The following is a 22,757-nucleotide window of genomic DNA, read 5'->3' as shown; positions in this document are numbered from 1 at the left end:
TTTCCCTTTCACTGGGTGTGAAACTGGTCACAGCTAAATCCTCATGCATCTCCCCCTGGAGCCAGATGCTCCAACAATGCAGAACCCCTGGCCCCTGACCTCTGGAGATCAGTCCTGGGCACTCAGGCAGAGGCGGCCCCCTCCTCAGATCAGTGGAGGGTGTGTGTGTGTGTGTGTGTGTGTTTTCAAAAAGGGGTAAAATAAATTGCCCCACTTTTCCTTATTTAGTCATTAAACACTCCATTGTAATGCAAATATTTCAACCCAGAAACATTCACTGAAAAGGCCCAACAGTACGTCCTTTCTTTATTTGTCTTTTTTACAAGAGGGGTCTTTCTAACGCTCTAACATTTGGAACATCTCAAACTGGGACTTGTGTAACATTTCAATAAATCCTAAATTGCAGAGTTGTCACAAATCCCCAATGTACACATCATTTTGAAAATGATCTGTGGGCATATTAATTCCTTCAGAACATCAACAAACCTCAAGGGGATTTCTGTCTCGCTAAACTAAATATCAGGAACCTTACGGAGTATTTCAACCGACCCCCTGTGTTTTACTTGATTTATTTTTGAATACCTTGAGACCTAAAAAATATGCTGCTTAGAGACTCAATGTGTAAGGCTGCCATTCGCCATTATGCTGCAACTCTGTAATGACAGTACAGGGCGGGGGAACCAGGGAGGGGTCTGGGAGCTAGGGAGGGGGGGGGGGGGGGGGGGGGGAATGGTTTACAAGTAGGGTCTTCTGGGTAGGGAACGACCAATGGATGAGTTTCCCTGTGGGTCCTGCTTTTTGTTACACATCAATGGGCTTATCAGTACCTTCAGAAAGTATTCATACCCCTTGACTTATTCCACATTTTTGTTGTGTTGCAGCCTCAATTCATAATGGATTAAATCTTCTATTTTTTCTTCCTCACTACACACAATACCCCATAATGACAAAGTGAACATATGTTTTTAGACATCTATTGCAAATTATATACAGAAATATTTCATTTACATAAGTATTCACACCATTGAGTCTACACATGTTAGAATCTCATTTGGCAGTGATTGCAGCTGTGAGTCTTTCTGGGAGCTTTGCACACCTGGATTGTGCAAAGCTCCCAATAAAAAATATATATTCTTCAAGCTCTGTCAAGTTGGTTGTTGATCATTACTAGACAGCCATTTTCAAGTCTTGCCATAAATTTAAGATTGATTTAAGTCAAAACTGTAACTCGGCCACTCAGAAACATTCAATGTCATCTTGTTTAGCAACTCCAGTGTATATTTGGCCTTGTGTTTAAGGTTATTGTCCTGCTGAAAGGTGAATTTGTCTCCCAGTGTCTGTTGGAAAGCAGACTGAACCAGGTTTTCCTCTAAGATTTAGGCAGTGCTCAGCTCTATTCCATTTATTTTTATCCCCCCCAAAAAACCTCCCTAGTCCTTGCTGATGAAAAGCATACCCATAACATGATGCACCCACCACAATGCTTGAAAATATAAAGAGTGGTACTCAGTGATGTGTTGCATTTGCCACAAACATAACACTTTGTTTTCAGGACATAAAGTTAATTTCTTTGCAGTATTACTTCCGTGCCTTTTTGCAAACAGGGTTTGGAACATTTTTATTCTGTACAGGCTTCCTTCTCTCCACTCTGTCAATTAGGTTAGTATTGTGGAGTTACTACAATGTCGTTGATCCATCCTCAGTTATCACAACCATTAAACTCTGTAACTGTTTTAAAAAGTCACCATTGGCCTCATGGTGAAATCCCTGAGCGGTTTCCATCCTCTCCGGCAACTGAGTTAGGAAGAACACTTGTATCTTTGTAGTTACTGTGTTTATTGATAAACCACCCAAAACGTAATTAATAACGTCACCATGCTCAAAGGGATTTTCAATGTCTGCATTTTTATATTTTTACCCTTCTACCAATAGGTGCCTTATTTGCGAGGCATTGGAAAACCTCCCTGGTCTTTTTGGTTGAATCTGTTTAAAATTCACTGCTCAACTGAGGGACCTTACAATTATCTGTATGTGTGGGGTACAGGGATGAGGTAGTCATTCAAAAATCATGTTAAACACTATTATTGAACACAGAGTGAGTCAATAGAATTTATTATGTGACTTGTTAAGCACATTTTCACTCATTCATTTATTTAGGCTTCCCATAACAAAGGGGTTGAACCTTATTGACTGTAGACATTTCAGATTTTCATTTTTTATTATTATTATTATTATTATTATTATTATTATTATTATTATTATTCAGGCTGTAACACAACAAAATGTGGAAAAGGTCAAGGGGTGTGAATACTTTCTGAAACATTCCTTTCTGAAAAACATTGGCAATGCTAGCTATTCTCTCTTGGAATTTGAAAAGCATAAATTGTCCTATCAAACATTCCACCTGTCTTGATATCCTAGCAAGAAACCATATTGATGTAGCAATGCTCCATGAAACACACCTGCTCTATAAGGAGGCACATAGAACCATGTGAACAAAAAGTGGCTTATTTTTCATCAGCCCCAAACAAAACTAAAAAGGTGAACTCATAATGATACAAGAGAGACTCAAAACCACTAACTTGGGTGAAGGCGAAGACCAAGAAGGCAGAATCACTTTCCTTAAATGTATCCATAATGGAAGGGAAATTTCCTTTATTAATATGTACGCTTTTTTGATTCACTGAACAGCATATTGTTAAAATGAACTGAATTCCATCGTTTTTTTGAGACAGACATGAATGCCATTTTGGACATGCAAGACAAATCTAATAAGACCAACAAGCCACACGCAACCAAGGCTCTCCAGCATATAACCTACTCTCTGATTACAAACTCATTGATGCCTGGCAAGCACATAATCCGAAAGCAATAGAGTACACTTTCTACTCAAACAAGCAGAAAACATTCTCCTGAATCGATTTCATACTATTATCTACAACTCTACTTTCCTTAATCAAGAAAATAGAAATTCGACATATGGTGTTTCGACGTTTCATTACTACAAAATCATACATTCTGTGATCAATTTGAAATTTAAACTAAATTAATTCATAATGATCAATAAAAATTCAGTCGATGACCCCCGGATTCTATGGGATGGCACCAAAGGTTTGATTAAAAATAATGCAACTGCATTTTCATCTGGGTGGAATAAATCACAATTAAAGAAGATGTCAGAATTGGAAATGTTGTTCACTGCATTAGATTGTTTTCAACAAACACTTTTCAGACCAGGTAGCTATTATTCTTTCCAAAGTCAAGACAGAAGTTAATTTATTTATAAGACAGAGAGCAGAATTTTCTGACCATCGAGTTAGACTTCCATGGTAATCGTCTTTGTCGTTTACTGGCCAACAAGCTACACAGTAATGATCAATTAGCTGATTTAGCAAATATTACATCTGAAAGAGGGGAGTTACTATCAGAACCCAAATTAATCAGATTCTCCTGCTTCTATAAAGAACTGTACACCTCTGATAGTAAATCAACATCAAACCAGACTAAGAACTTCGTCTCTCAACAGAAGCCACCTCGCTGGGAGCACAAATCTCTCTCAATGAACTCAAAAGAGCATTGGTTAGCATAAATAAAATGGGATGGGGTTTGGTATTCCTCCTATTTAAACATTTGGAATTGCTCGAAATGATTAACAGAGCCATTCACAAAGGTTAATTTGGGGGAAGAGATCGACCGATCACTTCATCTCATTATATGCAGACAATATTTTACTACATCTAAAACACATTGATGATCATAGAAAAATTCAGCTTCATCTCAAGTTATAAAATGAATCTAACCAAATCAGCCCTACTGCTTCAAGACCCTGAGTGAGGACTCCATCTCTACTTATGAAATCCCAATTGTTCCCATTTTAAATACTTGAGTAGATAGATATATTTCCTCCCTTAGAAAAAAAAACATTGGCACAAACTTTAACAGAACGCTCAAATCAATTAAATCCAATCTCATTAGATGGAATAATATCCCCGTTAGATTATGTGAGCAGTTGAGCGTTTGGAAATCCTGCTCATCAAGCGGTGGGCCGGCGCTCCACATCCTATTCAACCGCTCCACGCTCACAGGAGGAAATATTGACGCTCCATTCATTAAAAATCACAATTTAACAAACAACCATCTATTTTTGTAACTACCTGGACCTACCATTTGGTTTTTAAATATTCAAACCAAACAATATGAATGAAAATCATTTTAATAAACATGAGAAGGTGAATGTAAGAAGCGCTCATCATTTAAAATAGGCTACACGTCACATTAAACAGCATATAAACACTCTAAATAGGTCAGGAGCCAGAGAGGGAGACTAAGAAGGAACGGAAATGAATTATTTAGGCTACATTATTTACATTATTTCAAGGCTATAGCCTACAAAGAAATATATTGTGAAGCATTTGCGAGTGTGACACACTAGGCTGGTAGGAAGTCAGGGACATTAAGCGCTCAGCATTTAAACAACATTTTGTTGTATTATATCATTAGTCTATAAATTGTGTATATAGGCTGTGATTAATGAAAAATGCCTTACTAAACTCCGTCTACGGTGCCTTTGAATTCATTTTTAGAAATGAATTCAGGCTCATGTGATGGTGTCTGGAGAGCAGGCCAGCAGCGGAGAATATCCTCTCCGCGCTTGCAGAGCCACCGGGGATGCTAAACTTGTTATTTATTTCATTTCACCTTTATTTAACCAGGTAGGCCAGTTGAGAACAAGTTCTCATTTGCAACTGTGACCTGGCCTAAATAAAGCAAAGCAGTGCGACAAAAACAACAGAGTTACACATGGGATAAACAAATGTCCGTCACTAACACAATAGAAAAGTCTATATACAGTGTGTGCAAATGTAGTAAGATTAGGGAGGTAAGGCAATAAATAGGCCATAGAGGCAAAAAAATTACAATTTAGCATAAACACTGGAGTGATAGATGTGCAGATGATGATGTGCAAGTAGAGATACTGGGGTGCAAAAGAGCAAAAATAAATAACAATATAGGGATGAGGTAGTTGGGTGGGCTATTTACAGATGGGCTGTGTACAGGTGCAGTGATCGGTAAGCTGCTCTGACAGCTGACGGTTAAAGTTAGAGAGGGAGATATGAGTCTCCAGCTTCAGTGATTTTTGCAATTCGTTCCTGTCATTGGCAGCAGAGAACTGGAAGGAAAGGCGGCCAAAGAAGGAGCTGGCTTTGGGGATGACCAGTAAAATATACCTGCTGGAGCGCGTGCCATGGCAGAGTGTTGCTATGGTGACCAGTGAGCTGAGATAAGGCGGGGCTTTACCTAGCAAAGACTTATAGATGACCTGGAGCCAGTGGGTTTGGCGACGAAAATGAAGTGAGGGCCAGCCAACGAGAGCATACAGGTCGCAGTTGTGAGTAGTATATGGGTCTTTGGTGACAAAACGGACGGCACTGTGATTTGCTGAGTAGAGTGCTGAGTAGAGTGTTGGAGGCTATTTTGTAAATGACATCGCCGAAGTCAAGGATCGGTAGGATAGTCTGTTTTACGAGGGTATGTTTGGCAGCATGAGTGAAGGAGGCTTTGTTGCGAAATAGGAAGCAGATTCTAGTTTTAATTTTGGGTTGGAGATGCTTAATGTGAGTCTGGAAGGTGAGCTAACAGTCTATTGGTGGCGACAGTGTTTCCTAGCCTCAGTGCAGTGGGCAGCTGGGAGGAGGTGCTGTTATTCTCCATTGACTTTAGTGTCCCAAAACCTTTTGGAAAATGTGCTACAGGATGCAAATCTCTGTTTGAAAAAGCTAGCCTTTGCTTTCCTAACTGACTGTGTATATTGGCTCCTAACTTCCCTGAAAAGTTGCATATCGCGGGGGATATTCGATGCTAATGCAGTACGCCACTGGATGTTTTGTCAAGTCTGGAGTGAACCAAGGGCTACATTTGAAGTCGGAAGTTTACATACACTTAGGTTGGAGGCATTAAAACTCATTTTTCAACCACTCAACAAATTTCTTGTTAACAAACTATAGTTTGGGCAAGTCGGTTAGGACATCTACTTTGTAAATGACAAGTCATTTTTCCAACAATTATTTACAGACAAATTATTTCACTGTATCACAATTCCAGTGGGTCAGAAGTTTACATACACTAAGTTGACTGTGCCTTTAAACAGCTTGGAAAAATCCAGAAAATTATGTCATGGCTTTTAGAAGCTTCTGATAGGCTAATTGACAAAATTTGAGTCAATTGGAGGTGTACCTGTGGATGTTTTTCAAGGCCTACCTACCTCAGAAAAAAATGTGGAGACCTCCACAAGTCTGGTTCATCCTTGGGAGCAATTTCCAAACGCCTGAAGGTACCACGTACATCTGTACAAACAATAGTATGCAAGTATAAACACTATGGGACCACGCAGCTGTCATACCGCTCAGGAAGGAGACGCGTTCTGTCTCCTAGAGATGAACGTACTTTGGTGCGGAAATTGTAAATCAAAGAAAAACAGTAAAGGACCTTGTGATGCTGGAGGAAACAGGTACAAAAGTATCTATATCCACAGTAAAACGAGTCCCATATCGACATAACCTGAAAGGCCGCTCAGCAAGGAAGTAGCCACTGCTCCAAAACCGCCATAAAAAGCCAGACTACGGTTTGCAACTGCACATGGGGACAAAGATTGTACCTTTTGGAGAAATGTCCTCTGGTCTGATGAAACAAAAATAGAACTGTTTGGCCATAATGACCATCGTTATGTTTGGAGGAAAAAAGGGGAGGCTTGCAAGCCGAAGAACACCATCCCAACCGTGAAGCACGGAGGTGGCAGCATCATGTTGTGGGGGTGCTTTGCTGCAGGAGGGACTGGTGCACTTCACAAAATAGATGGCATCATGAGGTAGGAAAATTTAAGTGGATATATTGAAGCAACATCTCAAGACATCAGTCAGGAAGTTAAAGCTTGGTCGCAAATGGGTCTTCCAAATGGAGAATGACCCCAAGCATACTTCCAAAGTTGTGGCAAAATGGCTTAAGTAGAACAAAGTCAAGGTATTAGAGTGGCCATCACAAAGCCCTGACCTCAATCCTATAGAAGATTTGTGGGCAGAACTGAAAAACCCTGTGCGAGCAAGGAGGCCTACAAACCTGACTCAGTTACACCAGCTCTGTCAGGAGGATTGGGCCAAAATTCACCCAACTTATTGTGGGAAGCTTGTAGAAGGCTACCCAAAACATTTGACCCAAGTTAAACAATTTAAAGGCAATGCTACCAAATACTAATTGAGTGTATTTAAACTTCTGACCCACTGGGAATGTGATGAAAGAAATAAAAGCTGAAATAAATCACTCTACTATTACTCTGACATTTCATATTCTTAAAATACCATACCTTCAGGCTCTGATCAGGCCCTACACCCAAACAAGGGCACTGCGTTCATCCACCTCTGGCCTGCTGGCCCCCCTACCTCTGAGGAAGCACAGTTCCTGCTCAGCCCAGTCAAAACTGTTCGCTGCTCTGGCACCCCAATGGTGGAACAAGCTCCCTCACGACGCCAGGACAGCGGAGTCAATCACCACCTTCCGGAGACACCTGAAACCCCACCTCTTTAAGGAATACCTAGGATAGGATAAAGTAATCCTTCTAACCCCCCCCCCCCCCCCTTAAAAGATTTAGATGCACTATTGTAAAGTGGTTGTTCCACTGGATATCATAAGGTGAATGCACTAATTTGTAAGTCGCTCTGGATAAGAGCGTCTGCTAAATGACTTAAATGTAATGTAAATGTAAATAAAGAGGTGATCCTAACTGACCTAAAACAGGGAATTTGTACTAGGATTAAATGTCAGGAATTGTCAAAAACTGAGTTTAAATGTATTTGGCTAAGGTGTATGTAAACTTCCGATTTCAACTGTATATCTGTCCTTAGACCTACATTTTTTGAATGGGGCATGCTTATTTAAGATGGTGAGGAAAGCACTTTTAAAGAATAACCAGACATCCTCTACTGACGGGATGAGGTCAATATCCTTCCAGGATACCCGGGCCAGGTCGATTAGAAAGGCCTGCTTGCTGAACTGTTTTAGGGAGCGTTTGACAGTGATGAGGGGTGGTCGTTTGACAGCAGACCCATTGCGGATGCAGGCAATGAGGCAGTGATCGCTGAGATCGCTGTGAAACTCCCTGTTCACCCATGACTGCACGGCCAGGCACGACTCCAACACCATCATTAAGTTTGCTGACGACACAACGTGGTAGGCCTGATCACCGACAACGATGAGACAGCCTATAGGGAGGAAGTCAGAGACCTGACCGGGTGGTGCCAGAATAACAACCTATCCCTCAACGTAACCAAGACTAAGGAGATGATTGTGGACTACAGGAAAAGGAGCACCAAGCACGTCCCCATTCTCATTGACGGGGCTGTAGTGGAGCAGGTTGAGAGCTTCAAATTCCTTGGTGTCCACATCAACAACAAATTAGAATGGTCCAAACACACCAAGACAGTCGTGAAGAGGGCACGACAAAGCCTATTCCCCCTCAGGAAACTAAAAAGATTTGGCATGGGTCCTGAGATCCTCAAAAGGTTCTATAGCTGCAACATCGAGAGCATCCTGACCGGATGCATCACTGCCTGGTACGGCAATTGCTCGGCCTCTGACCGCAAGGCACTTCAGAGGGTAGTGCGTACGGCCCAGTATATCACTGGGGCAAAGCTGCCTGCCATCCAGGACCTCTACACCAGGCGGTGTCAGAGGAAGGCCCTGAAAATTGTCAAAGACTCCAGCCACCCCAGTCATAGACTGTTCTCTGTACTACTTCATGGCAAGCGGTACCTGAGTGCCAAGTCTAGGACAAAAAGGCTTCAACAGTTTTTACCCCCAAGCCATAAGACTCCTGAACAGGTAACCAAATGGCTACCTGGACTATTTGCATTGTGTGCCCTCCCCCTGCCAACCCCCCCCCCCCCCACTACTCTCTGTTTATCTTATATGCATAGTCACTTTAACTATACATTCATGTACATACTACCTCGATTGGCCCGACCAACCAGGTCTCCCGCACATTGGCTAACCGGGCTGTCTGCATTGTGTCCCACCACCTCATACCCCTCTTTTTACGCTACTGCTACTCTCTGTTCATCATATATGCATAGTCACTTTAACCATACCCACATGTACATACTACCACAATAAGCCTGACTAACCGGTGTCTGTATATAGCCTTGCTACTCTTATTTTCAAATGTCTTTTTACTGTTGTTTTATTTCTTTACTTACCTACACACACACACCTTTTTTTTTTTGCACTATTGGTTAGAGCCTGTAAGTAAGCATTTCACTGTAAGGTTGTATTTGGCGCACGTGACAAATAAACTTTGATTTGATGTTATAGGCTATAAGAACTGGTTGTCTAGTGCGTTGGGAACAGAGAATTAAAGGAGCAGATTTCTGGGCGTGGTAGAATAGATTCAGGGCATAATGTACAGACAAGGGTATTGTAGGATGTGATTACAGTGGAGGTAAACACCATTATAGGTAGGCTTAAAGGTTTTTAGGAAAAATAACCCAATAAAAACAGAAAACTCCTTGAAAGTTGGAATATGCAAGGCCAAGATAATAGAACAAAAATGAAGGAAACTTAAGAAATCAGATTTTTTTGTTTATAAATACTTTTCTACAATGACACAATTAGCTACCTACCTCGTTCCTTCCTTTCAGCATGTGCACGTAGTAAGTACACCATCATGCTTTCGGGATATGCGTCTTTTCCGATTCCACAATGATTATTTAGTGTAGGCTACAGGATGGTATCTAGCGAAGTGCACAGACAATGCACACAACACTAAATGATTCATCCAAACTAGTTAACCACTAGTATTGACATAATTAAATCACAATGGATTAGCTAGTTTCCAAGAAACAGCTGCCTGTGTTACCTACCAAATTAACACAGTGTCCTTAGCTAGCTAGCTGTGTGAACACAAAAGAGATTGACTGTCGGCAGTGAAACATTTGACAATCCTACCGGTGTGTCTGAGCTTTTAGATGCCAATAACCTCCCTCTATCCCAATTTGCCAGTGAAAACAGCTTTATTATTAGAAGTTATAACTTTCAAATTATCGACAGCGAGGATGAATGGTCCTAGTCAAAGAACAATTGAGGCCTGGACAAATATACTTGACTCTGTAAAGAATAATCTCAGCTAAAGCCTAACACATACAAATAAACCATTTATTAAAGCCCAACACATACATACAGTGGCAAGAAAAAGTATGTGAACCTTTTGGAATGACCTGGATTTCTGCATAAATTAGTCAAATTTTATCTGACCTTCATCTTAGTCACAACAATAGATGAACACAGTGTGCTTAAACTAATAACACACAAATTATATTTTTCTTGTCTATATTGAATACATAATTTAAACATTTCCAGTGTAGGTTGGAAAAAGTATGTGAGCCCCTAGGCTAATGAAAAAGCTAATTGGAGTCAGGAGTCAGCTGACCTGTAGTCCAATCAATGAGACAAGATTAGAGATGTCGGTTAGAGCTGCCTTGCCCTATTAAAAAAACCTTACAAAATTTGAGTTTGCTATTCACAAGAAGCATTGCCTAATGTGAACCATGCCTTGAACAAAAGATATCTCAGAAGACATAAGATTAAGAACTGTTGACTTGCATAAATCTGGAAAGGGTTACAAAAGCATCTCTAAAAGCCTTGATGTTCATCAGTCCAAAGTAAGACAAATTGTCTATAAATGGAGAAATGTCATAACTGTTGCTACTCTCCCAAGGAGTGGCTGTCCTGCAAAGATGACTGCACGAGCACAGTGCAGAATGCTCAATGAGGTTAAGAAGAATCCTAGAGTGTCAGCTAAAGCCTTACAGAAATCTCTGGAACATGCTAACATCTCTGTTGACAAGTCTACGATATGCAAAACACTAAACAAGTGTTCATGGGAGGACACCACGGAAGAAGCCACTGCTGTCCAAAAAAAACATTGCTGCACGTCTGAAGTTAGCAAAAGAGCACCTGGTTGTTCCACAGTGCTTCTGGCAAAATATTCTGTGGACAGATGAAACTACAGTTGAGTTGTTTGGAAGGAACACACAACACTATGTGTGGAGAAAAAAAGGCACAGCACACCAACATCAAAACCTCATCCAAACTGTAAATTATGGTAGAGGGAGCATCATGGTTTGGGGCTGCTTTGCTGCCTCAGTGCCTGGACAGCTTGCTATCATCGACGGAAAAATGAATTCCCAAGTTTATCAAAACATTTTGCAGGAGAATGTTAGGCTATCTGTGCACCAATTGAAGCTCAACAGAAGATGGATGATGCAACAGGACAATGATCCAAAACACAGAAGTAAATCAACAACAGAATGGCTTCAACAGAAGAAAATACACCTTCTGGAGTGGCCCAGTCAGAGTCCTGACCTCAACCCGATTGAAAATGCTGTGGCATGACCCCGAGAGTGGTTCACACCAGACAGCTTAAGAATATTGTGGAACTGAAACAGTTTTGTAAAGAGGAATGATCCAAAATGCCTCCTGACCGTTGTGCAGGTCTGATCCTCAACTACAGAAAACATTAGGTTGAGTTTATTGCTGCCAAAGGAGGGTGAAGCAGTTATTAAATGCAAGGGTTCACATACTTTTTCCACCCTGTACTATGAACGTGTACATGGTGTGTTCAATAAAGACATGAAAATGTTTAATTGTTTGTGCGTTATTAGTTTAAGCAGACAGTGTGTGTCTATTGTTGTGACTTAGACGAAGATCAGATCAATTTCTATGACCAATTTATGCAGAAATCCAGGTAATTCCAAAGGGTTCACATAATTTTTCTTGCCACTGTACCTATTTTCAGTGGTGTAAAGTACTTAAGTAGTTTTCTGGGGTTTTTGACAATTTTTACTTCACTACATTCCTAAAGAAAATAATGTACTTTATACTCCATACATTTTCCCTGACACTCAAAAGTACTCTTTACATTTTGAATGCTTAGCAGGACAGAAAATGACCCAATTCACACACTTATCAAGAAAACATCCCTGGTCATCCCTACTCCCTCTGATCTGGCGGACTCATTAAACACAAATGCTTCATTTGTAAATTATGTGTTGTAGTGTGCCCCTGGCTATCCATAAAAAACAAAAACATTGTGCTGTCTGGTTTCCTTAATATTAGCACTTTGTAAAGATGTATTATTTTACTTTTGATACTTAAGTATATTTAAAACCAAATACTTTTAGACTTTTACTCAAGTCGCATTTTACTGGGTGACTTTCACTTTTGCATGAGTCATTTTCTATTAAGGTATCTTTATAAGTATGACAATTTGGTACTTTTTTCCCCCACTGCCTATTTTAATCTTTTTTACTTTCTTTGCTTTCAGGACCACAGGGAAGGGGTGGTATGGGGAGGGTTCTCTCTGGTCGCCGGGAGGGGGTGGCTGGTCTGGGGAGTGACTGACGAGCAACCCTAGTTGCTAGGTGGGGTGGGAAACATGGTTTCCGGGGGTGGGTTGGGGGGTGAGGTTGGATTGAAAAATGTTGGGTGGGTGGGGTTGGGGGAATGGAAGAAGGAGGAGGTTGGGGGGGGGGGGGGTAGAGGCCCACTTATGTTTTCTTTTCCTTTCCTGTTTATACTGAATGTATTATTACTTCAACTCTGTATGCATTTCTTACAGTTTTTTCTTCTTCTTTTGAGTGGCAGCATGGGTACATGTTTTATAAACGTTCAAAAAAAAGATGTACCTGTACCACCCCCAACAAAAAATAAATAAATAATAATAACTTGGTCAACAAAAATAGTTGTTTCACTGCAACGGCAATTATTCCCCGATATAGACAGTCATAATGTCTACATCTCCATCTGTTCTCTAGAAGTCTCCACAAAGCTCGTCACTAAGCTAAGGACCCTGGGACTCAACACCTCCCTCTGCAACTGGATCCTGGACTTCCCGACGGGCTGCCCCCAGGTGGTAAGGGTAGGCAACAACACATCTGCCATGCTGATGCTCAACACGGGGACCCGTCAGGGGTGCATGCTTAGTCCCCTCCTATACTCCGTGTTCACTCACGACTGCGTTGCCAAGCACGCCTCCAACACCATCATTAAGTTCGTTGACGACAACGGCCTGACCTCAAAAAACGATGAGACATCCGATAGGGAGGTCAGTGACCTGGCAGTGTGGTGCCAGGACAACAACCTCTCCCTCAACCTGAACAAGACAAAGGAGATGATCATGGACTACAGGAAAAGGAGGGCCGAACAGCCCCCATTCACATCGACGGGGCTATACTGGAACGGGTCGAGAATTTCAAGTTCCTTGGTGTCCACATCACCAACAAACTATCATGGTCCAAACACACCAAGAAAATCATGAAGAGGGCACGACAACACCCATTTCCCCTCAGGAGACTGAAAAGATTTGGCATGGGTCCCCAGATCCTCAAAAAGTTCTACAGCTGCACCATTGAGAGCATCCTGACCGGTTGCATCACCGCCTGGTATGGCAATTGCTCGGCATCCGACCTTAAGGCGCTACAGAGGGTAGTGTGTACAGCCCAGGACATCACTGGGGCCAAGCTTCCTACCATCCAGGACCTATATACTAGGCGGTGTCTGAGGAAGGCCCCAACAACTGTCAAAGACTTCAGTCACCCAAGTCAGTGTTCACTCTGCTATCCCACTTCAAGCGGTAACCGGAGCACCAAGCCTAGGTCCAAAAATCTCCTTAACAGCTTCTACCCCCAAGCCATAAGACTGTTGGACAATTATTAAAATGGCCACCCTAACAATTTGCATTGACCCCCCCTTTGTTTTAACACTTCTGCTACTTGCTGTATATTACCTATCCATAGTCACTTTACCCCTACCTCCATGTACAAATTACCTCGACTAACCTGTACCCCCACACATTGACTCGGTACTGGTACCTCCTGTATATAGCCTCATTATTGAGTTACTTTTTACTTTAGTTTATTTAGTAAATATTTTCTTCAATGCAGTTTTAAGAAAACCTAGTTTTGGTTAAGGGCTTGTAAGTAAGCATTTTACCATATTCGGCGCATGTGACATAATATTTGATTTGATTCTTCTCTCCAACAGCTATAATTACTATGCCGGCAAGGGTTGTGGGTAACGCAGGCCTCATGGTTTGTACATGTGATAAGTTCCCTTGGTGACTGACAGAGGTCTGGGTGACCAGGGGAGGGCATGGCCTCTTAAACACACAGCTGTCACCAAACATGTCTCAGACAAACCACGCAGCTACAGCCACTTAAAGCCCACTACAGGCTGTAGCACTGCTCACTCTCCCTGCTTTCCTTTTCACCTCAAAAAATATATTTTTTTAAATAAACATGTAGTGGAAAACATTTAAATGTAACTTTCTGTAAAGGAGTGGGATAAACAACCAGAATCTACTCAAAAAGGAAGGACATTATAACTGAAGTATCTGAAACTTTTCACTATAATTTGATGCGTACTAGAGGTACTCCTACTGCTGTTCCATCTTTACCAGATCTGTTGTTAGCAGTTCAGTAGCTGACTTACTGGCTAGGAGGAGGCAGGAGAGGGCAATGACGTAGAGCTGGCGGACTGCCACGTCGTAGTGGTCCATGAACAAATCCAGGAGGTAGACGGCCAGGTGGCGAGCCGCTGGGCACAATTGGTAGCGGTTACTGAGGACAGCCAGCAGGTCAGCAAAGTAACGCCGCATCCCGATCTGAGGAGAGTGGGACTTGTAGGTGGGCAACTTCAGCTCCTGAGGAAAGGAGGTAAGGAGAGGAGACAGGATGAGAGGGAGTAAGGATATTGCAGACTGCAGAGTTGAATTGCGTATACATAAAAAAATACAGCACTGTGTCAGGAGGCATGTGAGAGCATGTGCAAAGACTCCACTTTCAAATGTCAATCACAGCCAAGAAACTGCAGCCCATTCTTGACCATGGGCCTAAAATATTGCTCAATAAACACTGTGAAATACACTACATGACCAAAGGCATGTGGACACATGCTCGTCAAATATCTCATTCTGAAATCATTGGCATTAATATGGAGATGGTCCCCCCTTTGCTGCTATAACAGTCTCCACTCTTCTGGGAAGGATTTCCACTAGATGTTGGAACATTGCTGCGGGGACTTGCTTCCATTCAGCCACAAGAATATTAGTGAGGTCGGGCACTGATGTAGGGCAATTAGGCCTGGCTCGCAGTCTGCGTTCCAATTCCTCCCAAAGGTGATCAACGGGGTTGAGGTCAGGGCTCTGTGCAGGCCAGTCAAGCTCTTCCACACCGATCTTGACAAACCATTTCTGTATGGACCTCGCTTTGTGCACAGGGGCATTGTCAAGCTGAAACAGGAAAGGGTCTTCCCCAAACTGTTGCTACATATATGGAAGCACAGAATCGTCTAGTATGTCATTGTATGCTGTAGCTTTAAGATTTCCCTTCACTGGAACTAAGGGGCCTAGTCCGAACCATGAAAAACAGCCCCAGACCATTATTCCTCCTCCACCAAACTTTACTGTTGGCATTGGGGCAGGTAGCGTTCTCCTGGCATCCACCAAACCCAGATTTGTCCGCCGGACTGCCAGATGGTTTATCACTCCAGAGAACGCGTTTCCACTGCTCCAGATTCCACGTGCTTCTACACCTGCATTGCTTGCTGTTTGGGGTTTTAGGCTGGGTTTCTGTACAGCACTTTGAGATATCAGCTGATGTAAGAAGGGCTATATAAATACATTTGATTTGATTTTGATAATGCAGTTCACAAGTGGAACAATAATGTTAGTGATTTTGAATTTCCAATTCATTAATAAATTCCATTCCAAATTCAACAATCATTTTGTGTAAGTATGATGATGTTATTAAACTCATCAGAATCTTAGCACCCACTACCCCAGAGTCAGTTTGTCAAATTTCTGCCCTGCTAGAGCTGCCCTGGTTAACTGCAAATGCTGTTATTGTGAAGTGGAAAAGTCTAGGAGCAACAACGGATCAACCGCAAGGTGGCAGGCCACATAAGCTCACAGAACAGGACTGCCAAGTGCTGTAGCGCATAAAAAAAATGAAATTGGCTTCCATGGCTGAGCAGCCACACACACACACAAGCCTAAGCTCACCATGCCCATTGCTAAGCATCTGCTGGAGTGGTGTAAAGCTTGCTGCCATTGGACTCTGGAGCAGTGGAAACACGTTCTCTGGGTGTGGCGGATGCCAGGAGAACGCTACCTGTCAGTATGCATGGTGCCAACTGAAAAGCTTGGTTGAGGAGGAATCACCTTGTGGCTGAATGCAAGTCCCTGCAGCAATGTTCGAACATCTAGTGGAAAGCCTTCCCAGAAGAGTGGAGGCTGTTATAGCAGCAAAGGGGGGGGACCAACTCCATATTAATGCCCATGATTTTAGCATGAGATGTTCGAAGAGCAGGTATCCACATACTTTTGGTCATGTAGTGTACAACCCAGCAGAAAACAACTGTCTTCTTGCAGAGAAGTGCTATTAATACATTGAACATCCTTCAGTGAGTAGATGACAGAGGTAAAGGCCTCCATAGCAACAGTCAGTGGGAAAGAATGGTTTGTGCGTCAAGCTCTCATAAAACACCATGCCCTTGTGCAGGTGTGGAACGAGTATTGAAATATCCTACCCATATGTCGTAATATCTAAAAATGTCAAGATTCTGTCTCAAAAGATCATACATATACGTTTTTTAATTTGTAGAATCGTGTGGCGATTTCCATCTATCCATGTTGCAGAGATCAGCACAGCAGGGCCGCCGGCAAACGTGTGGCGAACTGGCTTCTGCCCCAGCACTTGATTTGGTTTAATAAAAAATACACATAAAAGCATTGAAAAGAGGGAGAAAGTACTATCGTTTAGACTACGGGTGTGAACGTTTTAACAAAATTGGGACATTCACTTTTAGAAAAAAAATCCCCTAACCGAAAAACAAAGTTGTTTTTTCTTCCACAAAATGTAAATCACTGTGCAGTTATCACAGAACTACCACCAACAGGCCTCGAACATCATAATAAAGGGAAACATAGAAATTTGACCAATACTTTACGCAACAATGCTATTACGTTAGTAGGAGATGTGCACCTTTAAAATTATTTGCCATGGATATAAATAAGCACTCTGCACGTCATCGTCATTAAGTTGGAAAAATGCTCTGCTCCCATCGAGTCTGCGGCTGCGCTTTTAGCCGACCAACGTTAGGACGTAGCGATTGGTGCTTTGGAAACATGCTGAAGTACGGACTGACTGCTGGGAACATGTCTACAACTTCATCAGCAAGCTGTCAAACTATCGTATATAAGTTACAAGCTGAAGCTACACGCTGTTTATCAGTGCAGCGCCCAACATCAGATAGCTAGCAAAAATTTGATCCCTGTGTTTGCCAGCGAAGCGAGCTAGCAGCTGATGAAGTCACTGGTGACTGATATACCTTAGCAATAAAGCCCGAGGGGGTGTGGTATATGGCCAATATACTACGGCCATGGGCTGTTCTTACGTAAAACACAACGAGGACTGCCTGGATACAGCCCTTAGCCATGGTATATTGGCCATAAACCACAAACCCCCAAGGTGTCTTATTGCTATTATAAACTGGTTTCCAATGTAAAAATAAATGTGTCATAACCGTGATATATGGCCTGATATAACACAGCTGTCAGCCAATCAGCATTCAGGGCTCGAACCAGCCAGTTTATAATTGTACATATACAGCAGTAGAGCGATGTCTTGTGCAAATTTTCCTCATGATTTGTCAACTCGTGCACAATTAATCTGTGCTTCAGTCTGATCAACTGTAGATTACTGATAACAAACCACAGCTGCAGGTAGCCTAGAGAAGCCTATGTGATCTGATCCCCTCTGGCCAGGGGAGACGAAGCAGCAACGTAATGTATTTATAGCCTAAGCTATGTACTGTAATTATAGCCTAAAACAGGCCCATTTATTTGTGCTAATAGAAAACGTGAATGTGATGAAATTTGGTTTATATTCAAACTTTGGGTGGCTAGGCTACCTAGGCCTTTTCAATCCCAAACTAGACTGGACTAGTTGACTGGAATTAATCAATCAACACCATAGTGATGACATACTGTGTGAGTAACTTTTCAATTACAGATGCAAAAGCCTACAAGATGCAAGCCTGCGTAAAGCAAGCTCAGACCTGTTAGTTCTATTGTTCAATCGCAGTTCTTGTCTCTTTGTACGTGTAAAAGGACCCCACCCCTCCCCAATTAGTTTAGTTTTAAAATAGAATTCATATGAACAAGTACGAGGTTGCTGCAGTTTGACAGGGTTTAAACATTCAAAGCAATTAAAATAAGGGGTGGAAAGAGTACTGAGATATCCTACTCAAGTAGAAGTACTGTTATTTATATACAATTTTACTCAAGTAAAATGACTGACTTTCAAAATTCCTCAAAAATGTACAAGTACTCGGAAAAACGAGTCAATTTCAGTAACAAAAGCAGTTGTAATGCGTTACTTTACACTGTCCCTGTGAAGAAAAAAAAATCACCTGGTTTAGCTCTTATGCATCCATTTGCTGAAGTATTTATTCAGTGAAGAAAATACTATGTGAGGTTTCGCCTGTCACATTCTATTTCTGAATAGCTGGTGATAAAATCAGATCTGGCCAGCATGTACATTATTTCAAACTAGGGTGGTGTATGTGTCAACATCAAAGCTCTGGAGATTGCATTCCTTCACGATGAACAAGGAACGTCAGCATAAAGTCATGCATCCCTTCAGCCCCGTTATCTGTCGCTGTTTTAGATCAATGTGTTTAAGGTTAGCTATTGGATAACAGGCAGGACGAGAGGGACTTCATATCTCTACTGAACAAAAATATAAAAACAACATGCAACAATTTCAACGAATTTACTGAGTTACACTTCATATGAGGAAATCGGTCAATTGAAATAAATTCATTTGGCCCTAATCTATGGATTTCACATTACTGAGCAATGGCGCAGCCATGGGTGGGCATAGGCCCACCCACTTGGGAGCCAGGCCCACAATCAAACTGAGTTTTTCCCCCCAAAAAGGGCTTTATTACAGACAGAAATACTACTCAGTTTCATCAGCTGTCGGGATGGCTGGTCTCAGAGGTGAAGAAGCCGGATGTGGAGGTCCTGGACTGGCAAGGTTACACGGTTGTGAGGCTGCTTGGATATACTGCCAAATTCTCTAAAACAACGTTGGAGGCAGCTTATAGTAGAGAAATTAACATTCAATTCTCTGGCGACAGCTCTGGTGGACACTCCATGTTCCTTCAAAACTTGAGACATCTGTGGCATTGTGTTGTGGCCTTTTATTGTCCCCAGATCAAGGTGCACTTGTGTAACGATCATGCTGTTTGATCAGCTTTCTGGGATCTTTTATTTCAACTCATGAAACATGGCACCAACACTTTACATGTTGCGATTATATTTTTGTTCAGTATAATAATGTTGAGTCTTTGGCAAGAGAGCTGAAATCAGGATAAAAGCAAAACGCTCCACATACAGCCAAAGAGCTTCCACTTAGCAGTTCCTACAGGAAGTGGGCATGATATACAGCCGGGCTTTAAACAACCACAAACAGACAGAGCGAGCCACGTTGGCACATTTCCACTGAGGATCTACGCGGGCCGGCACCCGTGTCTCACTGAGCCATAGCTCCGGCGGAACTGCTTTAAATTGGGGCCAAGGCAAGGCCACTGGTACTTTTCAGCTGGCATTTACATAACATTGGCTAACTGAGGTTACACCTTCTCACAAAGAAACTGTTTTAATTATGCTGAGGTTGTTGATTCTGCACTTCAAAAGTCCTCACTGTCAGCCCTAGCTATGGAAACACAATTTCCCAAGTGTATTCCACAGGTGTGACAAAACATTTATTTTGACTGCTCTAATTACATTGGTAACCAGTTTATAATAGCAATAAGGAACCTCAGGGGTTTGTGGTATATGGCCAATAAACCAGGGCTGTATTCAGGCACTCCGTGTTGCATCATGCATAAGAACAGCCCTTCGCAGTGGTATACTGGACATATACCACACCCCCTCGGGCCTTATTGCTTAAGTGTAACACACTGGTGTCACAGTCAAAAAGCAGCAGAGTGGAGTAGTCAGGTCCTCTGTGCTCCCTAATCCAGTCAACACAGACAAACAACAACCCAGCGTTTGCCTAGAACAAACCTCTTCCACCCATCTGCACATAACACAGATCTCCTCTTAGTTTAGCTGGAGGCATCAGCTCATATGCCCAGCATTTGCTCAAAATAAGCATTGTCAATTTGACAAATTACCATTTAGGATGACCGATCAATATAATCTCTATTTCAAGACGTTTTGGAGTTGATTATTGTTCACAGATTAAGTGTCAATCCCTGTTGGATGGTGGAAATCCTGATCTACAAAATAGAATAACACAATGAGTCCGATAAGTGCATCTATGTGTACCGTTAACATGAGACCTGTCCCATGCTGTGGTAGAGGTTCTGATAACCAGACAGGGATAACCACCTCAATCGTTACAGGGGGAGGTGACATTTCACACTTTAGCATCGAAGACAGCAAGGAATAGATGAGCTCACTACTGGAAAGTGTTTTTTTGTAAAAAATGTTACGGTATTTGTGTAAGTCAACTAAGCACCATGTTTGCTGCGGATGAAAAAAGATTTCAAGAACCATCAAAGAATAAGAATGAGATGTTCACCTTTATTCGTAAAGACTGGTGGATGTCTGCAGCGAGCTGGCTCTTCCACCACTGCCCCTCCCGTTCCATCTTGCCCACGGTCCACCCTGAGGAAAACATCAAGTAGTGCCCAGAAACTGATTAGACCCCTGTCCACACGATTCTACATCACTGGTATCATCATGGCAAATGTAGGAAAACTGACAAATTGTATGAATTAATGCGTTATTTCAGTGGTAGCCAAATCATTTGGATTTTGCAGAAAAAGAATGCACTCAAACTGTCATAAGTAGTATGTTGGACGTGTGCAGTCATCGAGTTAAAGAGTTCAGAGACCACCAGGTGTTCTAGCGGATTGCAGTTTATTACACTTGGGTAATTAAATGAATATGTAAGCTACCCTACAACATTAGCCAATCTAAAAAGCGAGCACCTCACTCACAATCGGTATTGCAAAAGGTATGCTAATGTTAAGATACATGTAAATTGTCGGCTTCGTTCACATAAATTGTTGCTAGGCTTAATTTACCACGCGTGGCAATTCACCTAACCGCTAGAAAGTTATGAACTACCAATCGGATATTTCTGAGAATTGTTCAACGCAACATGACTGTACAACGGAAACTGTTGGAAAGGTTAGTCTACAACGTGCAAAACTAGTTATATGCTGGATTTGTAGGCTAATATCTATTAAAACGTTACCTTTCAACCTGCTTTTACCACTGCAACACTCCGAAGTCCCCGACCCCTTTGTTTCAGACCAGCCGCAATCTGAGATTAAATCCTTCGCCGACAGTTTCCCAACAGGAAATTATCAGCAAAATAACCAACCCTTAGTTTAATCGTCACAAACCCATGAACTCAAACCTAAAGACCGGGATATTGTGGTTGAATTATGTTTGTTTTTATTGACGCCCCTCTTCATTCGCCCCCTGTGATGTGATCCTCGCTCTCAATGGAACTCGGTCAGACAACTAACCGCACGCCGCTCTCCCTCTTAGTATGGAGAACAACTGGAATGGTCTCTGCATGTAAAGAAAGCGCCCTCAACTAAAATAATATCGGGGTTGGATATTCTATGTAACATCCATACTTATAGGCTACATTGTTACAGGATTTGAACTTCGTGTTTTATAGTCTGGGGAGATCAAGCCTATTTGAAAAGACATTAAGCTATTGAATGATGGTGGTACAGGTCGTAGGCCTACGTCTGGACAATTTTATTATAATATGTTTCAATAATAATAATCTATATCCTATTTTTTGTGGACTAGAGGAATTACACCAAAACCTGTACCAGTGTGTCAGTGCAATCAGACCATGCATGTAGGACAATGGTATTATAATTCATTATGATTCCACATTATGATTCTTATGCCATTTCTCTGTTTGACCAACAGGTGGCACATGAACTAATCGATGTTTTCCATGGATCCATTTTCATCATCCTGGACAAACTTTATCGCGTTTTTAGAGAGCTACTTTCATGATATTGCTGAGTAAATGTTCGTGTGTGTGTGTGTGTGTGTATGGGGGGGGGGGGGGGGGTGATTTGTTTGGATTTCTACAGCAACAACATACATATTTTCCATGATTGCACAGTCTGTTTCCATATTTATTTTAATTTTATTTAACTAGGCAAGTCAGTTAAGGACAAATTCTTATTTACAATGACGGTCTACCAAAAGGCAAAATACGTCCTGCTGGGACGGAGGCTGGGATTATAAAAAAATAAATAAAATAGACATAAATATAGGACAAATCACGACAAGAGAGACCTAAGACAACAACATAGCAAGGCGGCAACAAATGACAACACAGCATGGTAGCAACACAACATGACAACAACATGGTAGCAGCACAAAACATGGTACAAACATTATTGGGCACAGACAACAGCTCAAAGGGCAAGAAGGTAGAGACAACAATATATCACACAAAGCAGCCACAACTGTCAGTAAGTGTCCATGATTGATTCTTTGAATGAAGAGACTGAGATAAAACTGTCCAGTTTGAGTGTTTGTTGCAGCTCGTTCCAGTTGCTAGCTGCAGCGAACTGAAAAGAGGAGCGACCCAGTT

The 22,757-nt window shown here is 41.9% G+C and overlaps 1 protein-coding gene across 1 annotated transcript in view; it reads right to left on the bottom strand.

Moving 5' to 3' along the window:
• The window catches only part of LOC106567423 (cyclin-J-like), a 31,793-nt gene extending 10,115 nt beyond the window's left edge, over window positions 1-21,678 (bottom strand). The window contains exons 1-3 of the mRNA XM_014136657.3: window positions 21,381-21,678; window positions 20,700-20,785; window positions 14,536-14,746 (exon numbers count right to left, since the gene is read on the bottom strand). Of these exons, the coding sequence (XP_013992132.1) occupies window positions 14,536-14,746; window positions 20,700-20,768 (280 nt within the window). The 5' untranslated portion in view covers window positions 20,769-20,785; window positions 21,381-21,678. The remainder of the gene's footprint in view (window positions 1-14,535; window positions 14,747-20,699; window positions 20,786-21,380) is intronic.
• Window positions 21,679-22,757: the final 1,079 nt, after the last annotated feature.

The sequence above is a fragment of the Salmo salar genome, chromosome 13 (genome assembly GCF_965601325.2).
Source record: "Salmo salar chromosome 13, fSalSal1, whole genome shotgun sequence".
In the NCBI taxonomy this organism is placed as follows: domain Eukaryota; kingdom Metazoa; phylum Chordata; class Actinopteri; order Salmoniformes; family Salmonidae; genus Salmo; species Salmo salar.
This window is presented reverse-complemented; position numbering and strand designations above follow the sequence as displayed.